We start from the raw sequence: 22,987 nt of genomic DNA, 5'->3' as shown, positions 1-22,987 counted from the left end.
CGTTTTCCTTCACCAACTCAATTTATGTAGGAAGCAACTGAGGCAAACAGGGTTAAAAGACTTGTCCTGCATCAGGGAGCTGCTTAAGTGTTTCATCCTAGATTTGAAATAAGAAGAAAAATAAGACAGACTTGTGGTTAGGTTTTTTTTATCTCTTTTCCCGCATCTAGCTCCCCCCTTATGCACATCACAAATACAATTAATTTCAAAGGGATAATAAAATTAGTTGGCAAGTATTCCCAATGCCCTGTGATCAACTTCTTTGACTCCTTCAGAATATTCCTACCCCAAATTGGGAATCCCTCATGTACATAGAGAAGGCTAATGTATATGGGTATGTGAATAGCTATTTAAGGGGAGTTGACTTTGGAGTGTTTGTCTTTTCAAAGGCAGTGAGAGTCTGGGCAGAATGCTCTAGGACAAGTTCCATAAATCCTCTCTTTCATCACCATTTGTTTGGTTTCAGGTTCTATTCTCACTTTTCTCTCATCTCTATGATGAGTCTGTAGCCTTGGAAGGAAGACATAGTATGAATATGACTTTATTCCTGCTGCAGTGCTTCCTCTTCTCTTCATGTGAGTCCCAGCACCAAAGCAGTGGGTGAGAACTTTTCAGTGGTGTTTTCTGTTTTCTGTTTTCTGTGAGCTGAATCTCTGGGCTTCTGGCAGGGGCTCCTTGGAAACATGGAGTTGCTTGATGAAGATGATGCTTTTCTTGCTGCTCCTGTTGCTGCTGCTGTTGACTCTGAGGGTGAAGATGAAGAGAATACTTTGAGGATTATTAACTACTTCCAGGCTAAAAGAGAGAATAGATTTGGGAGGACAATGTTTCCCAGTGTTACATTCTGTTTGCACCTCTGATGGGGTGCTTGTGCTTGCACCCTAATTCTAACAATCTCTGCTTGGGTGCCTGTGCCTGAACCCCAATTCCAATACCACACCCAGTTCTAAAATCACATCTCTTTCTAGCCTCAAAATACTGTCTCTCTAGGTCCAGGGCAGCATGCCCCAGCAACACACTTACACAACACACTACTCCTTTCAGAGTAGGCAGCTGTGCCTATCTACTCCCTGTGTACTGATAATTGGCTGTGCCAATATGGTCATGACCATATTCACTACTTACTGACCTTACTGATATGTATCCTAGATACAGTCAAATGTATACTCTCTGCTATTTATGTTGTCTAACAAGACATCTGATGGAAGCCACCTAGATATTCCCAGTCAGCCCTAACTGCTAGTTCACTTAGTGACATTTCCCAGTCAAAACCACTCCTCCTAGTAGCCCCACCTGGGCCTGCACTGATAGCTTTAACTGAGGAACTACTGGGTTAGACCTGTATGTTACTGGGTTCCTTCCAGAGATTTGGTATTTTTCTTTAGGGGTCCAGTTCCCATCACCCCTTCAGTAACACAAAACTTTCTTCCAAATTAAATTTGACTTACATTTAAATTGCTTCATGATTGAGACAGGCTTCTCTTTTTTCATAGTCAAGAAGAGTTGATACTAGGTAGTTGTGAAATTTAAACTGAAAATCCATTTTCTTCCTTCATTCTAGAATTTCACTGATACTACTTTTGAAGTAACTTCAATTCCCTTTCTTTTTTCTAGTTAGTGAAATCACCTCCCCCTCCCTTGCAATAAAACAGGAAATCTATCCCTCTGTCCTAAGAGGTCTGAAGTTCCCTTTCCATATAACTTTCACAGAGTTTTATTCTTATTTTCTCTTTAATACAAATGCTAGAAAGTGATACCCCAAAACTCCTTGAGATATTTCAACATTTACTTAAAACATTCAAGCCACAGTTTGGAAATTTACAGTAGAGAAATAATATTTTAGTCACAAACTTATTCTTTAATTAGTTTGATGAATTCTTACAGACTGGGGAACAAAGATCTCTTTCCTCCTTATCTGTCTTTATGTCTGCAAGCCAACCTGTAAGAGTTAGAAATACAGGGAAAGAGAGAGAGAGGGAGGGAGGGGGGGAGAGAGGGAGAGAGAAATTGAGAGAGAGAGAGAGAGAGAGAGAGAGAGAGAGAGAGAGAACCTCTGAAGACTTTGAAAACTCTTCAGAAGAATTTTTTAACTTTTTCTTTGTGCTCAAGAGGCCACAGAAGGAAGTTAGTTGGATTTATCCAAATCACAGACAATATGACAAGATAGACACATGGAAGTACTTGCCTTCTTATTTCCTACTGAATGTTGAATAGTAAGTCCCTGCTTGAGTTGGGGGAGCTACTTTGAAAGTCCTTCTTTTACAAAGTGTTTTCTTAAGAGTTCAAGACTTTTCTTGATCTTCATCCTTAGCCATTCCCTTTTGAAAGGGAAACTTTCCCTGTCCCAAGGCTATCAAGAATTTCCCTAAGGGGGTGTCCTATAGTACCATCATCAGGGACCAAAAATGTCTAAGGAGGTACCTTTTTGATTGTGGTTCAGGAGGATGTGGAGGTCAGGGGACAGGGGAGGAAGTCTATTGGTAGAAGAAATCTTTGCCAGAAAACTCCACAGCAAAGGTCCAGCCATCACACAAAGACTCACAATCTCAATCCCTTCCTGGTTGCCAAAAGTGTTATGATGAGGGGAAAAAAAGAAACCAATGACTTCTTTCACAGTGACTGAATTTGCAAAACAAACAGGATCCATATGTCAAATCCTGGTCTCTGTAAAATAATATACAGTTTGGACAAAATAGAAATATAGGACATAGATGTATATGTGTACAGAAACATATATGTGTACACACACACACACACAGACACACCGAGACAGAGACATATATAGGATAGAGCTGGGGGATGTACTTCCAGTTTCTTCAGCCTTAGGCAATCTAATCGAAGGAAGAATTTATCCCCAGCCAAACGTGCCTAGAGAATAATGGGCTTCCCCACCTTTGCTTCAGTTTCCTGGAATGTTGGGGTCTGAACAAGACTGCAGAGAGAACCATCAATTCTGTCTCCTTAGTCCCCCTTAGCAGCTTCCTCTGCCCTTCTGGTAGTAGGGTAGAAGAATGAACCGAAAGCCTCCAGCTAAAGAGGGAGGTCAGCTCAGATCATCTCATTTCTCCTCTGGCCAGGCCACTCTGAGGCATCTCTGGGTGTTTTTTCCTATCTGTATTCCCAGCTTAGCACAGTGCCAGGCACATGGTAGGGCCTTCATATTTATTGATCACTGGTGGATGAGCAGCAGGAGTGCCAAGGTTACTCCATCTCCTCTGCCCCAGCTTCTTCTAATGGGAAGGGAGGCAGAACAAAGCACTTTGAAAGAGGCCCCTGAGATTAGCATTTGTGTACAATCAAAGGAAGAGGAAATCGAAGAGGATCGCCAAGAATCTGGATACTCAGCCCAAATCTAGCTTCCTGGGTTCTGGGCAGCCCAGGTCCTACCAGCCTTCTGAGTCAGCGATTCCTCATATCCCCCAAGAAATGTCAAAAGGGTCTCCCAAGGTGTGAATCCTATCCAGGTTCACAAGTCTCTGCCCCTCCCCTCTCTACTCCTCCCCTCCCATCTCCTGGACTTGGGGGTGGGACAGATAAAAGGGGCCAGGAGGAGTGGAACACACTCTATTCCTGAGGCTAGCAGACCACTGACTCACAGCATCTGCTTGGCTCCCTCTTGCCCTCTCTGTCCTTCTGGTGACTTAAGCAGCAGCGGGCCACAGAACCCTTCAGAGGAACTCTATCCAGACTTCAGTACCCCCTGTCTCAGTTCACAGGGGCAAGCTACGTGGTTGGCATCATGTTGGAGGAGGTACAGAATCATTCTGTGCACACGCTTGTGTTCAGATCCCTGAAGAGGACCCATGACATGTTTGTGGCTGATAGTGCAAAACCAGTGCAGTTGGATGAAGAGAGTCACAAGCTAAAGATGGCTGCCAAACTTCATGCACAGTATGGTCCTGTGTTGCCGATTTTGGAAGAAAATCTTAGAGAGAAAGGCGCTCAGAGTGCAGTGGATGCATATGGGCGCAAAGAGTATCCTGCCAATCAAGGGCAAGAACTGGAATATTTAGTACCTGGTCCACATCTATATGCACCAGGACCTGGTGTGGCTTTGCCTGCAGATACTAAGATGCGAGGAATGCCCAGCGAATCTGCTGCACAGTCTTTACCTGTGGCTCTGCCTCCTTCACAATCCAGGAGAGATGCAAGCTCTACTTCTGCCAGCCTCGGTGATACCTATCCTTATGCTGGACTTCCTGATTGTTCACAGCCACCTGTCTTAGCTATGGAATGGATGGAAGCTGGTGACACCAAGAATGCTGCAATGACGGCCAAAAAGACCCCTACAATGCCTAAACCACAGTGGCATCCACCATGGAAGCTCTATAGAGTCATCAGTGGACATCTAGGCTGGGTCCGATGTATTGAAGTAGAACCTGGCAATCAGTGGTTTGTTACTGGTTCTGCTGATAGGACTATAAAGGTCTGGGACCTGGCTAGTGGCAAATTAAAACTTTCCTTGACTGGACACATCGGTACTGTACGAGGGGTGAGAGTAAGTGCAAGAAGTCCATACCTGTTCTCCTGTGGAGAAGACAAACAGGTGAAGTGCTGGGATCTGGAATACAATAAGGTTATCAGACATTATCATGGACATCTCAGTGCAGTGTATGGTTTGGATCTGCACCCAACACTTGATGTGCTTCTGACTTGTAGTAGAGATTCAACGGCACGGATATGGGACGTGAGGACAAAAGCCAGTGTGCACACGTTGGTGGGGCATACAGCTGCAGTGGCTACAGTAAAGTGTCAAGGTGCAGAACCTCAGATCATTACAGGAAGCCATGATGCTACCATTCGATTATGGGACTTAGTGGCAGGAAAAACACGTGTCACGCTAACGAATCACAAAAAGTCAGTTAGAGCACTGGTTCTGCATCCAAGATATTACACATTTGCCTCTGGATCTCCAGATAATATCAAACAGTGGAAATTCCCTGATGGAAACTTCATTCAAAACCTTTCAGGTCATGATGCTATAGTGAATACACTGGCTGTGAATTTGGATGGGGTGCTGGTATCTGGAGCAGATAATGGCACTATGCATCTGTGGGACTGGAGGACTGGATATAATTTCCAAAGGCTATGTGCAGCTGTGCAGCCTGGGTCTTTGGACAGTGAGTCAGGCATATTTGCATGTGCTTTTGACCAGTCTGAAAGTCGATTACTGACCGCAGAAGCTGATAAAACCATTAAAGTATACAGAGAAGATGACTTGGCTACTGAAGAAACTCATCCCATCATCTGGAAACCAGAAATTAGAAAGAGAAAAAGATTTTAAAGTGGCAACATGTACATAATTGGGCTACTGTTGTATTTTGGCTTTTTGAAATGTATTCAGTCACATCGCACTCCATATACGACTATAAAGCAGAAATTCAGCAGAAGGCACCACTGCTTTGTCACATTTTACAAAAACACCTTTTTCCCTTAAAAACAAAATTAAATAAATACAAATAAAATGCAGCTTCAACTGGGTCTACCTACAGGAGACACAACCACCTTCCATTTTGCCAATGGATGAAGAGCCCTAAAGGACCTAGAGGCTGTCAAAGACCTTCTCCAGCAGCTGCTGCCCAAATTCAAGAGGAAAAGCAATAAAGAGCCGGAAGAGAAAATCAGACTGCTGCTAGAAGATGCTGGAAGAAGACGAGGACATTCTAATGATAGTACTATGGAGTCAAGATGGAGGGAGTGAGGGAGAGAGAGAGAGAGAAATTCTGATTGGAGAAGGGACAGAAATTCTCCTTCACCTGGCAGAGGAGTACAGAAAGAGCAATAGCTCAGAGCTCATCTGCTCAGGGTGAACGCCCAATAAAGAAGAAGAAGAAAGCCTTGGAGCCCCTCCTCACTCACATGGGTGGTACTTATATTCCTCCTGCAAACCTCAGGAGGATGGGAGAACATATTGCAGGTGAAAACAGCTCAGTCTACCAAAGCATAGCTGGGAGGCCTTGAAGAAGTCAATCAAAGGTCCTTTCAATGTAGTGAACATTTCTAACAGGGCCCGGGGTTAGGGCTCACCTAGAACATCCCCCCCCCACTCTTATCTTTTACAATGTTCTCCCTCACTCCCTCATTTGAAGGTTCTACCACATCCTCTTCATAGGGCCCACCACACGCGCCTTCCAGGCACAAAGCTTGGTCCCATGACACTCTGTCTAGTGGACTGTGATCTTTGCCCTGGCTGCAATTCCTGTCTCTGAGCATTCCTCCAGGGAGGAATTCTCAACCCACCCCCAGCCTCCTTGGCTCTGGGCATTCAACTTCCAGCCTTCTCCTTCAAGAGGATGAGTATCACCTCCTTCATGATGAAGGACAGAGTCCTTGCTCACCAACTGGAGACTTTCCTTCCATAATGTAAGCTGATTTGAGCTTTGTCCAGTCCTATCCCCTTGGAATTTCTGTAAACCTGACTTTGAGCTCTACTTGATATAAAATGAAATAAATTTGATCTTTCCCTGGCCTTATACGTATTCTCGTTGGTTTTAATTTCATTTCGTTTCAGTCCTGTCCAATAGTTTGTCACCCCACTTGAGTTTTTTCGGTTTTTTTGGGCGGGGGTCAAAGATGATAGAGTGCTTCCCGTTTTCCTTCACCAACTCAATTTATGTAGGAAGCAACTGAGGCAAACAGGGTTAAAAGACTTGTCCAGCATCAGGGAGCTGCTTAAGTATTTCATCCTAGATTTGAAATAAGAAGAAAAATAAGGCAGACTTGTGGTTAGGTTTTTTTTATCTCTTTTCCCACATCTAGCTCCCCCCTTATGCACATCACAAATACAATTAATTTCAAAGGGATAATAAAATTAGTTGGCAAGTATTCCCAATGCCCTGTGATCAACTTCTTTGACTCCTTCAGAATATTCCTACCCCAAATTGGGAATCCCTCATGTACATAGAGAAGGCTAATGTATATGGGTATGTGAATAGCTATTTAAGGGGAGTTGACTTTGGAGTGTTTGTCTTTTCAAAGGCAGTGAGAGTCTGGGCAGAATGCTCTAGGACAAGTTCCATAAATCCTCTCTTTCATCACCATTTGTTTGGTTTCAGGTTCTATTCTCACTTTTCTCTCATCTCTATGATGAGTCTGTAGCCTTGGAAGGAAGACATAGTATGAATATGACTTTATTCCTGCTGCAGTGCTTCCTCTTCTCTTCATGTGAGTCCCAGCACCAAAGCAGTGGGTGAGAACTTTTCAGTGGTGTTTTCTGTTTTCTGTTTTCTGTGAGCTGAATCTCTGGGCTTCTGGCAGGGGCTCCTTGGAAACATGGAGATGCTTGATGAAGATGATGCTTTTCTTGCTGCTCCTGTTGCTGCTGCTGTTGACTCTGAGGGTGAAGATGAAGAGAATACTTTGAGGATTATTAACTACTTCCAGGCTAAAAGAGAGAATAGATTTGGGAGGACAATGTTTCCCAGTGTTACATTCTGTTTGCACCTCTGATGGGGTGCTTGTGCTTGCACCCTAATTCTAACAATCTCTGCTTGGGTGCCTGTGCCTGAACCCCAATTCCAATACCACACCCAGTTCTAAAATCACATCTCTTTCTAGCCTCAAAATACTGTCTCTCTAGGTCCAGGGCAGCATGCCCCAGCAACACACTTACACAACACACTACTCCTTTCAGAGTAGGCAGCTGTGCCTATCTACTCCCTGTGTACTGATAATTGGCTGTGCCAATATGGTCATGACCATATTCACTACTTACTGACCTTACTGATATGTATCCTAGATACAGTCAAATGTATACTCTCTTCTATTTATGTTGTCTAACAAGACATCTGATGGAAGCCACCTAGATATTCCCAGTCAGCCCTAACTGCTAGTTCACTTAGTGACATTTCCCAGTCAAAACCACTCCTCCTAGTAGCCCCACCTGGGCCTGCACTGATAGCTTTAACTGAGGAACTACTGGGTTAGACCTGTATGTTACTGGGTTCCTTCCAGAGATTTGGTATTTTTCTTTAGGGGTCCAGTTCCCATCACCCCTTCAGTAACACAAAACTTTCTTCCAAATTAAATTTGACTTACATTTAAATTGCTTCATGGTTGAGACAGGCTTCTCTTTTTTCATAGTCAAGAGAGTTGATACTAGGTAGTTGTGAAATTTAAACTGAAAATCCATTTTCTTCCTTCATTCTAGAATTTCACTGATACTACTTTTGAAGTAACTTCAATTCCCTTTCTTTTTTCTAGTTAGTGAAATCACCTCCCCCTCCCTTGCAATAAAACAGGAAATCTATCCCTCTGTCCTAAGAGGTCTGAAGTTCCCTTTCCATATAACTTTCACAGAGTTTTATTCTTATTTTCTCTTTAATACAAATGCTAGAAAGTGATACCCCAAAACTCCTTGAGATATTTCAACATTTACTTAAAACATTCAAGCCACAGTTTGGAAATTTACAGTAGAGAAATAATATTTTAGTCACAAACTTATTCTTTAATTAGTTTGATGAATTCTTACAGACTGGGGAACAAAGATCTCTTTCCTCCTTATCTGTCTTTATGTCTGCAAGCCAACCTGTAAGAGTTAGAAATACAGGGAAAGAGAGAGAGAGAGAGAACCTCTGAAGACTTTGAAAACTCCTCAGAAGAATTTTTTAACTTTTTCTTTGTGCTCAAGAGGCCACAGAAGGAAGTTAGTTGGATTTATCCAAATCACAGACAATATGACAAGATAGACACATGGAAGTACTTGCCTCCTTATTTCCTACTGAATGTTGAATAGTAAGTCCCTGCTTGAGTTGGGGGAGCTACTTTGAAAGTCCTTCTTTTACAAAGTGTTTTCTTAAGAGTTCAAGACTTTTCTTGATCTTCATCCTTAGTCATTCCCTTTTGAAAGGGAAACTTTCCCTGTCCCAAGGCTAACAAGAATTTCCCTAAGGGGGTGTCCTATAGTACCATCATCAGGGACCAAAAATGTCTAAGGAGGTACTTTTTTGATTGTGGTTCAGGAGGATGTGGAGGTCAGGGGACAGGGGAGGAAGTCTATTGGTAGAAGAAATCTTTACCAGCACACTCCACAGCAAAGGTCCAGCCATCACACAAAGACTCACAATCTCAATCCCTTCCTGGTTGCCAAAAGTGTTATGATGAGGGGAAAAAAAGAAACCAATGATTTCTTTCACAGTGACTGAATTTGCAAAACAAACAGGATCCATATGTCAAATCCTGGTCTCTGTAAAATAATGTACAGTTTGGACAAAATAGAAATATAGGACATAGATGTATATGTATGCAGAAACATATATGTACACACACACACACACACACACACACACACACACACAGACACACCGAGACAGAGACAGAGACATATATAGGATAGAGCTGGGGGATGTACTTCCAGTTTCTTCAGCCTTAGGCAATCTAATCGAAGGAAGAATTTATCCCCAGCCAAACGTGCCTAGAGAATAATGGGCTTCCCCACCTTTGCTTCAATTTCCTGGAATGTTGGGGTCTGAACAAGATTGCAGAGAGAACCATCAATTCTGTCTCCTCAGTCCCCCTTAGCAGCTTCCTCTGCCCTTCTGGCATATTTGCATGTGCTTTTGACCAGTCTGAAAGTCGATTACTGACCGCAGAAGCTGATAAAACCATTAAAGTATACAGAGAAGATGACTCGGCTACTGAAGAAACTCATCCCATCATCTGGAAACCAGAAATTAGAAAGAGAAAAAGATTTTAAAGTGGCAACATGTACATAATTGGGCTACTGTTGTATTTTGGCTTTTTGAAATGTATTCAGTCACATCGCACTCCATATACGACTATAAAGCAGAAATTCAGCAGAAGGCACCACTGCTTTGTCACATTTTACAAAAACACCTTTTTCCCTTAAAAACAAAATTAAATAAATACAAATAAAATGCAGCTTCAACTGGGTCTACCTACAGGAGACACAACCACCTTCCATTTTGCCAATGGATGAAGAGCCCTAAAGGACCTAGAGGCTGTCAAAGACCTTCTCCAGCAGCTGCTGCCCAAATTCAAGAGGAAAAGCAATAAAGAGCCGGAAGAGAAAATCAGACTGCTGCTAGAAGATGCTGGAAGAAGACGAGGACATTCTAATGATAGTACTATGGAGTCAAGATGGAGGGAGTGAGGGAGAGAGAGAGAGAGAAATTCTGATTGGAGAAGGGACAGAAATTCTCCTTCACCTGGCAGAGGAGTACAAAAAGCTCAACAGCTTAGAGCTCATCTTCTCAGGGTGAGCCCCTGACAAAGAAGAAGACAGGACAGGGAGCCACTCCTCAATGGAAGAGGTGGTGCTTATTTTCCTCCTGCAAAGCTCAGGAGGGCAGAAGAACAGATTGCAGATAAAAAGAGCCTAGCCAACCAAAGAATGCACCTGGAGGCTTTGAAGAATTCAATCAATGGTCTTATCAGGAAAGTCAACATTTGTAATATAGGGGTGATCATTTAAGAACTCCTTCAAGGAAACCTGGTTCAGGGCAGGGGGTTGCTGTTTCCCTCTGCTTTGCAAGCACAGAATGCATTTCCAAACTTTACCCCTGTTTATGCAGTCCTGAGGGCAATTAGCAACTCCTAGTTCCCCGACATTGGACAACTGATCCTAAAGAGGCTAAATCACAATTTCTTTTTTTTTTTAATTTTTATTTTTGATGGGGGAAGGCAGGGCAATTGGTGTTAAGTGACTTGCCCAAGGTCACACAGGTAGTAAGTGTGTCAAGTGTTTGAGGCCAGATGGATTTGAACTCAGATCCTCCTCCAGGGCCAGGGCTCTACTCACTGCACCACCTACCTGCCCCTAAATCACAATTTGAGAAAAGGCTATTGAAGAAATGATAAGCAGCTTTGTCAGACTTCTTCGAAATTTGTGGCACACCCTTTTAACCAGAATGTGGCACATGAAATTTTATGCCCTGAGATGCTCACCTTACTTCTTGAAAGACCGACAGGTGATGGTGTTGAAGTAGCAGTTAGATTTCTTAAAGAGTGTGGCCAAAAATCAACAGAAGAATTGCCTAGGACAAGTAATGTTCTATTTGAACCAGCCAGCCCACTCCTGCAGGCTCTCCATCCCAGGGAGCATCGACTCACGGCCGTTTCTACCTTGGTCCTCATCCTTTCCTCCACTTGAGGCACTCATACCTTTGATTCGATCCATGCTCACAAGAACATTCTTGAAGTTTTTAGCACCAGAGCTGAATTCCTGGGATTAATTCCATTTCAAGAAGGAGCTCGACTCAGAACTTTTCATTTCTCACATGCGACACTACTCTGGCACATCTGACTTTTCCCTCATTCCCCACAAAGCTCATTATTGAAAAATCTTATTGTAAAAGATTGAATCAGCCTGAAGCATCCCTCTTATGGTCATCCTCTGCCCTCTGATAGAAGGTGAAACCATAAACCCAAAAGCCCCCAGCTAAAGAGGGAGCTCAGCTCAGGACATCGCATTTCTCCACTGGCCATGCTACTCTGAGACATCTGCATTTTTTCCTCTTTGTATCACCAGGTTAGCACAGTGCCTGACACATAGTAGGGCCTTAATTTTTATTGACTATTTCATGGATTGGCAGAAGTTGTGCTATGGTTACTCCATGTCCTCTGATCCAGATTTTTCTAACAGACAGTCCTTGTAGAACCAGAGCTTGGCAACGGCCAAAAGAAGCATTGATGGCTAAGACCCTCTGCTACAGCCTGGTTCAGCACTTGGAGCACCTAACATGAGGAGCTGAAGAAGACTACCTCCCTGCACAGGGCACACCCCTGAGCCACATGCAACCACCCAATAGCACAGAAATATCATGTTTGGGCTTAGTTTTTATGGAAAGCAGGAGGTCTGGATACTGGCTCTGGGGAGCTGGGAGGAGATGGGCCTGAGGGAGCTATGAGCCAACCAGAGGCATAGGATACAACAGAAGGGCTAAGACTGAAAATAATTCTAAGAAACAAGAAGCACCTTGAAGGAAAAGGGCCAGACTTCCTAGAACTGCATCGTTTGGTGTTAGTTGAATGGGTGACATCAGGGAACTCCATGTTGGACATAGTCTCTAGCTGAGTTCTGAATAGGGAGCAGTATGACAGAGTGAGAGCAGAATGTACTGATCAAAGGAAGAGGGGTAAACTCTTCAGTTTCAGTGTGTCAGAGAACAATGCACTCTTTCTATCAGAGAACATAAGCTTCGACCCTCCTCCCATTGGAGTCTGCCTTGAGGCTCCTCTAGCCCTTCCTACTGACTTAGGTGGCCCTCCTTTTATCTAGGTCTTCATGACAGTGAGCTCATGGAATTGAGTGGAAAGAACGATGGATGTGGAAGAAGAGACCTTGGCTTCAAATCCTAGCTGTTCTTTTGCCTTTGTGTGACCTTGGGCAAGTCACTTCATTTAGCAACAAGGGATCTTAAGAGCCATTTAAATGAGTCCCTTCATTTCCCAGCTGAGGAGTCCATGTTCCAGTGACACTAATTCCTAGTCCTGGAGTTGATTACTGGACACTGCCATTATTTTGCCTTTTACCAGGATCACGTGCCCTGTACCATGGAAGTGTTTGCTCTATACTTGTTGATGAAAAATTGGGACAATTAGGTCGTGCCAGTAATATCAGAGCTCAAAGATCCTGTGTCAACAGCAGCTTCTGACTTGCCCCATCTCTTCTCCTTCATACACGTGGCCTCTGAGTGAGGGCCCCTTAGATATATTCCTGCCCAACTATTGAGTGAAAGGCCCTGGGCCCAGCAGTGGGGTGTGCCTAGAATATTACAATGTTCTCCAGCACTCCCTCATTTAGGGGTTCTACCCCATTCTCTTCACAGAGCCTGGGATTCCCACCTATTCTCCTGCTCCCCCCCAAATTCCTGGCACAAAGGCTGGTCCCATGACTCTCTGCCCAGTGGACTCTCATCACTGCTTGCTGCTCTTCCTGTCTCTAAGTATTTCTCCAGGGCAGAATTCTCAACCTACTCCCAGGCTCCCTGGCTGTGGGACTTCAACTTCCAGCCTTGCCCTGCGAGTATGACCATCACCTCCTTCATGATGAAGGACAGGCTCCCTGCTCACCCACTGGAGACTTTCCTTCCACAGTGGAAGCTGATTTGGACTTTTTCCAGTCCTAACCCTTTTGAATTTCTTTAAACTTGACTTGAACTCTGATTGACATAAAATGAAATAAATTTGATCTTTCACTGAGCATATATATATAATATATATATATATATATATATATATATATATATATATATATATATATATAATATATATATATATATTGTTGTTTTTCCATTTCTTTTCATTTCTATCCTGTCCAATGCTTTCTGACTCAATTTGAGTGAGCCAAGCCACTATTGTGCAAGTTCACACCTCATGCTGAGAATTCACCTGAATCAAAGCTTATTAGCTACTGTGCATCCTATGACCAAGGAACCACAAGAATGAATGAGAACTAACACACTCTACAGACTCACAAAGGTGAGACATGCAACATGCCTTCCAGTCTATCTTGGCCCCATCTAAGTGGGCAGGAGTCAGTGAGAATGGAGAGGGATGTAGGGGAGGAGGGAAGGCAGCATGAGAATATCTCATCACTTCTCCAGTTTAACTAAACCAGGTGACCAATGGCAGCATCATATATTCTATATCACCAGCCCAGCCACAGTAAAGCCAAGCCAAATAAAAAGTTGATATGGGCCCTTTCCTTCTTCCTCAGTCCCATGTCCCCAACTTGGTCTGTGACTCACTGACATCACACTTATTAACCCCAAAGTTCTCAGGAAAGTGATACTTACCCTACACCTTCCTTATCAAAGACACGACTAATAACAGGGACATAGAAATGCATCACATCCTCACTCTCTCCCCTTCCCTGTTTGTTGTGAGGGTCCTCTGCCTCAACAACCAACTCGGGGGAGTCTGTTACCCCCCCAAGACCCAGGCCTTTGCCTAGCAAAGGGCCTGATCTCTCGGACAATGAATGGGGCAGGAGCCAAAGGTGTTGAGTGACTCCGTTTGTTGTTTTAGCAAGCAGCATTTTTATATCTTTTGTAGGCATTAGGGCTGCCCTGGTCCCGCCTACTCTCCTCCCCTTCTCTTCCCTCACTAACCCAAAGTTCCCTTTGGGCAGTCAGTCCAGGCAAAGAACCGGAAGTTCCATGTGCTCTGGCAAGCCCAGACAGAGAGCCGGAAGTGCCATGTGGTCAAGTAGGTCTGGGCAAAGACCTGGAATTGCTAAGAGGCAACAAAGATGAGACCCCTCCTCCTGGCTCCACCCATATCTCAGAGCCCTGAGTTTATCTCAGCATGCCCCGGGAGTGGAGGTCCGAGGAGGGCAGGGTTCAGCTCTAACTCGGCCAGTAGCACCTGCTCCTGCTTCATTCAACAGGAGTAGATGGCAAACCATAAGCTGGAAGAACACTCATCTATTCTCATGCTTATTTTTTTGGACTGGACTTGTGAGTTCATTAGTAAAGAGAGATCCAGGTGAAGAAACTTCTTCCATCAAAGTGGACAGATAATTGTTCTGTAACTTAACCACTCAGTGCCCACAAACAACTCTGAGATTCATTGGCTTGCCCAGAGTCACAGAGCCAGTATGTATCATGAAAGATTTGGACCCTTCTTCCTAATGCTAAGACTGGCTCTCTATCCACCATGCCCTTTTGCCTTTCAAGTTTGTCTAGAGAGGATAAGTACCTATTGAAAGAGTGGAAGAAGAGTTTGAAGGGGACATGAAAAGATTTGCAGGATTGATGGCATGCCAACACATGAGTGGAAAGTAATATAGAAAAGAGAAAGCACACCAAATTTAGATTGCTCAATTATGGTTGTTATAGAGTGGGAAAAGAGAGAAGCTACCCAGACCTACCATACAAACAGAGGCCTTATTCTATTTCAACAGTCTTAGTAAGCCATGTTTAGATTGGGTTCCATTTTCCAAAGACCAATCTAGAAGGGACTGAACATTCATAACTTTCAGGCATTTCTTGTCATCAACCTTATTCTTCAGTGTGGTCTTGGGGACCTAGACTTCCCTGGCATCAGAACACCTGGGAATATGAAGGAAAACCTCCATTACCAAGAAAAGTTATAGACCACTGAAAAAATACAATGAAAATAACTTCCAGATGTCAGAAAGCCTGAAAGAAGAAAAAAACCAATGCAGACTTTTTGAGCACAGCTCTAGAGATCTCAAAAGAAGAGGATCAGAGCCATGGTATTGATTAAGCCACAACAGAGAGTAAAAGAGTAAGAATAGATTTTTAAGACAGCAGACTATGGCAGAGTGTTCACGTTCCTGATCTCAGCCAAAGAGTTCTCACAGATTTTTGACAGTGTTAGCTGAGAGACAAATATAGAATATACATCTGGTGCAGTAATGACTGTGCAAGTCCAGACTCACATAGACCACTGTATCTGGCAGATTCTAAAACCTAAGGCCACAAAATGTCTATTACTCATCCTTTGGGCATACATGCATCAGTGGTGAAGGACAAAAAAACCAGCTAAACACACTTCAACTCCTGAAGATATCTCCAGGGTATTGACTCAAGACCCAACACTGAAGAGAGTTTCTATCTCTAACTGATAGAAAAAAATTAGAAGTTATGTACCCAGCTGAAGAACTCCCAATGTGGTAGCATATGCCCAACTTACTCTCCAATGCTCCAGAGGACAAAGAGTTTGAGGGAGCATAACAAGCCTCAGTCAACTCCTTGACACCAAGGAGAGCAGCAAGACTGAATAACCTCTTATCGACATGACCAGAACAGCCATCCATAGGGCCAATCTCTTTCTGCTCAAGAGCAGACTCTTGCTCAAACATTGGAATCATAGATTTAGGAGTTGGAAGGAATCTTAAGGATAAACTTTTTAAACCTCCCCATACAGAGGAAGAAGCTGAAGGTCAGAGAAGTGAGTGACTCCCTCAAAGCTACAGATGGGAAAAAGGAATAACGTGGAGCAGGGCCAGAATTCCACCTCAGGATGTTTGTGTGAAACTCAACACAGACCACAATGTCTTATACAATATTCTCTCACAAACTAGGGTGCCAAGTAGCAAAGAAAATGTAGATGCATTCACAGGAGCCTCTGGGACTTTTCTATAAACCTGGAAAACACCACGAAAGCATATTTTTTCTCTCATCCAAGCCTTATCCAGAGTTCCCAGCTAGGCACTGAAAGTGATGTATAGTAAGTACCAAGTAAAAGAATCTTTACTACCCTATGGCTGTAAGGTAGTAAAGGACCCTAAACTCTTTGCTTCATTTTCCCTTGGATCCTTTGTAAACACAAGTAGGCAACCTGATTGTTACAGTACAGCCACTGGTTATTTTAGGGGCATTGTTATAGCATAAATCCTAATTCACCCTATGAGATGGGCCCAGAAGAATGCTAGAATCCTTCCCTTGCAGAAAGTCATGACCTCAACACTTGTTCCAAAGGACAAGGACTTGCTGAATGTGCACCTGTTCTGGTGAATTCTCTGATATCTCCAAAAGCAGGTGGAAGACTGAACAAAACTACTGGGCTTGAGCATCTTGTGCTCTAGATTGAGGCACTTATTTATCTTTAAATAGATAATTAAGTCATTCTGCTAGTAGAAAAAAACTATCACAGAGATATACCAATATCTGTATATTGAATCTATTCATACATTTCATGTTATCTCCCTCCATTTTAAACCTTTGCTTCAGAAGAGTCTGATATCTGTGGCCAACATGACATGTTGTAGCCCTGCTCAAGATTCACAGGCTTTAATGACCATTTGTTCTACTAACTTGGCTTTTATACTCAAGAGTTAACATCACATTGCCTACTGTTAGCAGGATTTAGAGGAAATAATACTGTGTAACCTGTGACCAGGGGAAATCATGAGTCTTCTTCACCTGAAGAAGGAGCCATCTTACCTGGATGGAAGACAAAGTCACAAGAATTCTTCAACAGATATCCTAACCCTGGTGTTTCCCGGGTATCCAAAGTACATACTATATCCTAAATGCTCATATTTTGTGAAATCGACCATAAGATTGCACCTTCTTACATTAGTAAAAAATGAAATAGGTGCCATTGGTCCTTTACTCAGAATGCTCTAGATTCTCTACAGTTGTCCTCTATTCACTCTAGAGCACTATCTAGAGGAAAAGGCCTTCAGAGCAGTAGAATTTTTATCTGCCCTAGGAGTCTCTTCTGGGTCTGATCTTCCAGACTTCTGCAGACAGGCCATATCCAAATCAAAGGTAAAGATTCAGCCAAAAAAGTCTATGAAGTATCTATGGAGTAGCAGCATTTTAATCCAATATTAATAGGATACATTTACCCAAGGATGTTAAAATCCAGGACACAGAATTAAAGCATCGAGAAAATTCTAACCTAATTGCTTAGATCTCACCTCCTCAATTCTTCTCCCTGCAGTCACTCTAGTCAAGGGACCAAGAAGCCCTTTGCCTGACAGCACTGCTATCACCAAGCTTTGTGAACTACACAATTGATCTCTGAGGGAAGACATGCTGTCTTTAGTCCATATGCAAACTTGGGCTATTTGGTAGCAGTCAGCTATTTGAGAAAGCTGCCTTATTCTAAAGCCATGACATGGGACTTGATGCAGGTGCTTGTCTGCCGTTTGGAGACACATTGACAAGTTAGATATTAAATGTGGTTTACTCATACATATTCAGGTGCTGCCTGATGATAGGAAAAATCTATTCTGGTCTGAAAATGTCTATTCAAGAACTGGGCAGATCATGTTCCCAACCTGTAAAGGCTACCTTTTTGAACAGAGCTTGAATTCCTGGTGGTAGGAGGGCAGATGTTTTAGAAGTACATGGCACTTTCACCTCTCATTTCTCCCCAGGAAGTATCAAATAGGGGAATCTTAAGAGTATAAGAAGCAAAAACAAGAGTGAGAACAGCCAGACTTCTCTGCTGGGCCCCAGGGCAGCAGCTGAAAGATCCAGCATTGACTCACCCTCTCGCCAGATCCTCTCCCCCATAAGCTCATCCATTGAAAGCAGGATCGGGCCAAGTGTCAAGATACCAGAACATTACTATTTCTAAACCTAATCCAAATCACTGAAGCATCGACTCTAAGGCCCTGGGCCCAGGGTTGGGGTTTACCTTGAACATCCCGCTGGCACTCTGGTCTTTTACAATGTTCTCTAGTACTCCCCGCTTTAGAGGTTCTAACCTATCCCCTTCGTAGAGCCAGCAACACCCATCTTTTCTCCTGGTCCCCCCACTTCCAGGCCCAAAGATTCTCTGTTCAGCAGACTCTCATCACTATTTGGTGTTCTTCCTGTCTCTGAGAATTCCTCCAGGGAGGAATTCTCAACCCACCGCCAGGATCCCAGGCTGTGTGCCTTCAATTGCCAGACTTCCCCTGCAAGAGGATGAGCATCACCTCCTTCATGATAAAGAACAGGCTCCCTGCTAACTAACTGGAGACTTTCCTTCCACAGTGTAAGCTGATTGGAACTTTTTCCAGGCCTATCCCCTTGGAATTTCTGTAAACCACACTGAGCTCTACTTGATATAAAATAAAATACATTTTATCTTTCACTGGGCTAATACATACTTTCGTTGTTTTTAATTTCTTTTCATTTCAGTCCTGTACAATAGTTGGTCACTCCACTTGAGTTTTTTGGTTTTTTGGTGGGGGGAGGGGCAAAGATGATAGAGTGGATTCCCATTTCCTTCCCCACCTCATTTTATGAATGAAGAAACCGAGGCAAACAGGGTTAAATGACTTTTCCAGGGTTATGGAGCTACTAAGTGTCTCAGGCTAGATTTGAAATAAGAAAAAATAGGGCAGCTAGGTGGTGCAGTGAGTAGAACACTGGCCCTGGAGTCAGGAGGACCTGAGTTCAAATCTGGCATCAGACACTTGACACGTACTAGCTGTGTGACCTTGGGCAAGTCACTTAACCCAAATTGCCCTACCAAAAAACAAAACAAAAGGAAATTTCAAGGAAAAATAATATGACAGATTTGAGGTGAGGTATTTTATCTGTTTTTCCCCATCTAGCTGCCCCCCCTGTGCACATCAGAAATAAAGTTAATTTCAAAGGGATAATAAAATTAGTTGGCAAGTATTCCCAATGCCCTGTGACCAATTTCTTTGACTCCTTCAGAATATTCCTATGCCCAATTGGGAATCCCTCATGTGTATATGGGCTGTATATAGAAGGCTAATGGATATAGGCATGGGAATAGCTATTTAAGGGGAGTTAGATTTTGGGTGTTTCTCTCTTCCAGACACAGGGAGAATCTGGGTAGAATGTTCTAGTACAAATTTCAGAAAGAAATACTCTCTTTCATCACCATTCATATGGTTTGAAGTTCTATTCTGACTTTTCTCTCATCTCTAGGATGAATGTCTAGCCTTGGAAGGAAGACCTAATATGAATATGACTTCATTCCTGCTACAGTGCTTCCTCCCCTCTTCATTTGGGTCCCAGCACCAAAGCAATGGGTGAGAACTTCTAAATGGTAGGAGAAAAACCAACCCCTGTTTTCTGTGAGCAGAATCTCTGGGTCTCTGGCTGTGGCTCCTTGGAAACATGGAGTTGCCTGATTAAGATGATGCTTCTGCTGCTGCTACTGTTGCTGCTGCTGCTGACTCTGAGGATGAGGAAGAGAATACTTGAGGACTATTAGCTCTTTCCAAACCAAAGGTGAGAATAGAGTAGGAAGGACAATGTTTCCCAGTGTTAAATTTTGTTTACGCCTCTGATTTCACCATCAAATCAGGGTCATTGAATCCAGGCTCTCCAGATTCCTTTGATATCAGCTAACAGTATTTCCTTAATTTCTAGGGGATCAGAGAATTTGGAGTACATGCTCATGGTCACAGAAGCAGAAACTTGATCCCTTCTTCAGGATACCAGGGCCAACACTCTAAGCTTTAAGCAATATGACTTCTCTTTAGAGATGCAGTGGGCAGCATGGCCTCAGTCAGGAAGACCTAGCTTCACATCCTTCCTGGAGCACATTTGGGTATGTTACCTTAGGAAAATCACTTCCCATTTCACTGTTGACATTTTCACATATTCATAAATTTAGGCTACTCTAATGGTCGATGGGGTGAATAGGAAGCCCCTTCTCTGGGGTCCCTTTGGATCCTCTATAGTTTTATAAGCTTGCCAAAGAGCTTGTTTGAGTTATGACGTTCCTAAACAAGGGACTGGACTTGCTGAGAATTTTAAAGTATATAGAAATAATCTCTAGGGATTGGCTTTTGTATGAGGAGAATTGGCATTTGAAGAAATCTTGATAAATCTTTGATTAATGAAACTTGCCATCTGAGGGAAAAGCTCATGGGACCATAAGGAATCCATAAACAATAGTCAATAATCCACTATCTGAGAGGAATTCCACAAGCTACCCAGAGAGAATGTGACTTTTAGAGGTGGAGGTCTACATCTGGGACAGCTGAGAGGACAGTTTTAGCCTCAGCCTAGGATGGAATCCCTCCTTGCTTAGTTTCCCCATTGTGTTCCTTTGAAAAGAAATGTTCCTCACCTGACTATTCCTGAGTCTGATTGTGAGGTGGAATTGATATTAAGTGGTGGGAAAACTATGATGTTTTATTTATCATGTCCTTTCTTTTCCTTTTGATGGCAAATTTCTGTAATCCAAGCAAGTAGTCAGTAAAAGCTGTGAGTACAATGCAAGTACATGTAATCTTGCTGTTTTCAATCTGAATGTTTACTCATTCCATATACCAAACAATCAGGGAAATTAGTTCTCCTGCACAGTCATGTGAAAGACTAAATCCCTGGAATAGATTATTCTTTCTGAAAGATATGGGAATAATTAGACAAAGGGAAAAGAAGAGTGGGAAACAAAGGTACAAACACAGTTTTGAATCATTATCCCAAAGACTAAGGCCGGGATATACGTGAACTACTGTAATAAAGTGTGTGTGTGTGTGTGTGTGTGTGTGTGTGTGTGTGTGTTTAAGATCTATTTCAGACCTACTCAAATTCCCAGGAGTTTCTTTTGGAATCTTTGGAATTGATTGGAGGGAGGGAGGTACTGAAGAAGATACTCAGAAAAAAGAGACCCAGATATAAATTTTGATGTGGATTTATTCAAGCGCTCGACTGTTCAGAGAGAGAGGAATCAAATCGAACAGCCCAGAGCAGGGGTAAGGTCAGGGTATTTAAAGGAATAGAAACCACAAACTGCCATGGTCAGATCTTGCAAAAGCAGGAACTTACAGAAGCAGAGAAAAGCAATTGGTTAATACCTAGCTTTGAGTCTTATAAGGAATGTGGTTAGGTGGCAATTTCCAGAACAGGGAGGGTGACTGGGCCCTGGGCAATTTCCCAAAATTATGCCTTGGGTGGTTACTTTACCGTGGGTGGGCTTCCCTTGGCAGGACTTTATTTCAGTGAAGAAGGGAGCACAAAATGGTGGGGGCTGAGGCAAAATGGAGGGTAAACCGGGGGAGAGGGCAAAACGTTCCCCAATTGTTTTTTTTCAAAGTGTGTCAATCCCTTGACACATTTTCAGGGGATTCATCACAAGAATCAGGGGACTGGAATTTACAAGCCGGTAATGGGGATCCCTAACCAATAGCAACTTAACAGAGTTTATTTAGGGACTTGACAAATTGCAGAAAACGATTAATGAGGCAGGGGCCCACAACCAGGGCTATAATGAGGAGGGGGGGCAGCCAGGGCTGACACCATGTTAGTGAGCCAAGGGTGTGTACGGAACAGGGACTGATACCAGTTCTCAGAGTTTTCCAACTCCCCCTGTCTATTGGCAATATTTTGGTGTACCAAACTCAGGCTTTCCAGCACCACCCCAGAGTTGTTAGCATAGAAACAACAAGCCTCTCATAGGACCCCCTGCTTGAGAAAAAGAAGGTCAAGGCCTCTGTGGTTCTGGAGGACCACCTCTGCCAAAGAGTCCACTTGCTTCTCTAGGACTGAGATGGACTGCTCTATATGGTAGAGGTCAATGTTTACCTGTGCACTTAAGGCCTTATAGCTGAGATCCCTTTTGACTAGGGCTGCCATCCTAGTGGTGGCAGAGCCCACAATCCCCAGGCCCATTAAGATGGGGATGAGGAGTGGTACTGCTCACCTCTGACAGTAACTTGGTTGCCCTTCAGGGGAAAAATAGTGCCAGCGTTCCTCACCTGGGAGGAGGGAGACCTGGGGAATTATGGCCACCAAGATGCACGGGGGGTGGGGGGGGGGGGGGGGGTGGGGGGTGGGGGGGAGGGGGGGGGTGGCCCTCAGGGGGTTGTTGGGGCCTGAGGAACACAGTAGCAGAGACACACTGGGTAAGGCCTTTGTGACACACCCACCAGGCTCCTGGAGGGGCTGGGAAGTAGTCTGAGCTGAAGGCCTGAATCTCCTGGGTTTGTTTGCAAATGGAGCCATACTGAGAGCTGGATAAAGCTGTGCTAGATGATGTGAGGCAGAGGCCTGTTCCCTGCACATCCCCAAGGGTGAGCCGTGGTTGGTCCCACTTGCAATTCTCCGTGTTGGAGGTAGGGGTAATGGAGGCATTTAGTGCTGCCCCTACATTGTGCGGAGGCTGGGGCTCAACAAAGATTTACAAGCTGGTATTCCTGAGTCTCCAGGAGTGTGTGTGTGGGTGGGTGTGTGGGTGTGTGGGTGTATGGCTAGACCAAGATTCAGGAGGTGGTAATACGTATTGGGGCAGGGATGGCTAAGTTCCCTATTGGGCCAATGGGATGAGGACCTGATAAAGGCACAGGAGGCCTTTTATGGTGGGTTCTGCAGTTCTAGAATTTGTTCAGAGCCATTTTTATGGGTGTTTGAAGGGTCCTGGGGGAGAGCTTTAGGCAAGTCCCTGCTTTCCAGCTGCCATCTTGGCTCCGCCCTACCTCCCCCCCCCCAAGGCTTATTAGTAACTGTGCATCCTAGGACCAAGGAACCACAAGAACGAATGAGAGCTAACATACTTCACAGACTCACAAATGGAAGACATGCAACATGTCTTCCAGTCTATCTTGACCCCATCTAAACAGAAGGAATCAGTG

The 22,987-nt window shown here is 43.7% G+C and overlaps 1 protein-coding gene and 1 pseudogene across 1 annotated transcript; both read left to right on the top strand.

Moving 5' to 3' along the window:
* The first annotated feature begins 3,739 nt into the window (after window positions 1–3,739).
* On the top strand, window positions 3,740–5,284 carry LOC118852329 (pleiotropic regulator 1-like). The gene has a single exon (XM_036762044.1). The coding sequence runs from the start codon at window positions 3,740–3,742 to the stop codon at window positions 5,282–5,284; it is 1,545 nt and encodes a 514-aa protein (XP_036617939.1).
* Window positions 5,285–5,293: 9 nt separating this feature from the next.
* Window positions 5,294–11,110, top strand: LOC118850867 (annotated as a pseudogene).
* The last annotated feature ends 11,877 nt before the right edge of the window (window positions 11,111–22,987 follow it).

This window comes from Trichosurus vulpecula, chromosome 5 (genome assembly GCF_011100635.1).
Source record: "Trichosurus vulpecula isolate mTriVul1 chromosome 5, mTriVul1.pri, whole genome shotgun sequence".
Classification (NCBI taxonomy): Eukaryota; Metazoa; Chordata; class Mammalia; order Diprotodontia; family Phalangeridae; genus Trichosurus; species Trichosurus vulpecula.
Note: the sequence above shows the minus strand (reverse complement) of the source record. Positions and strands in the feature narration are given on the sequence as shown.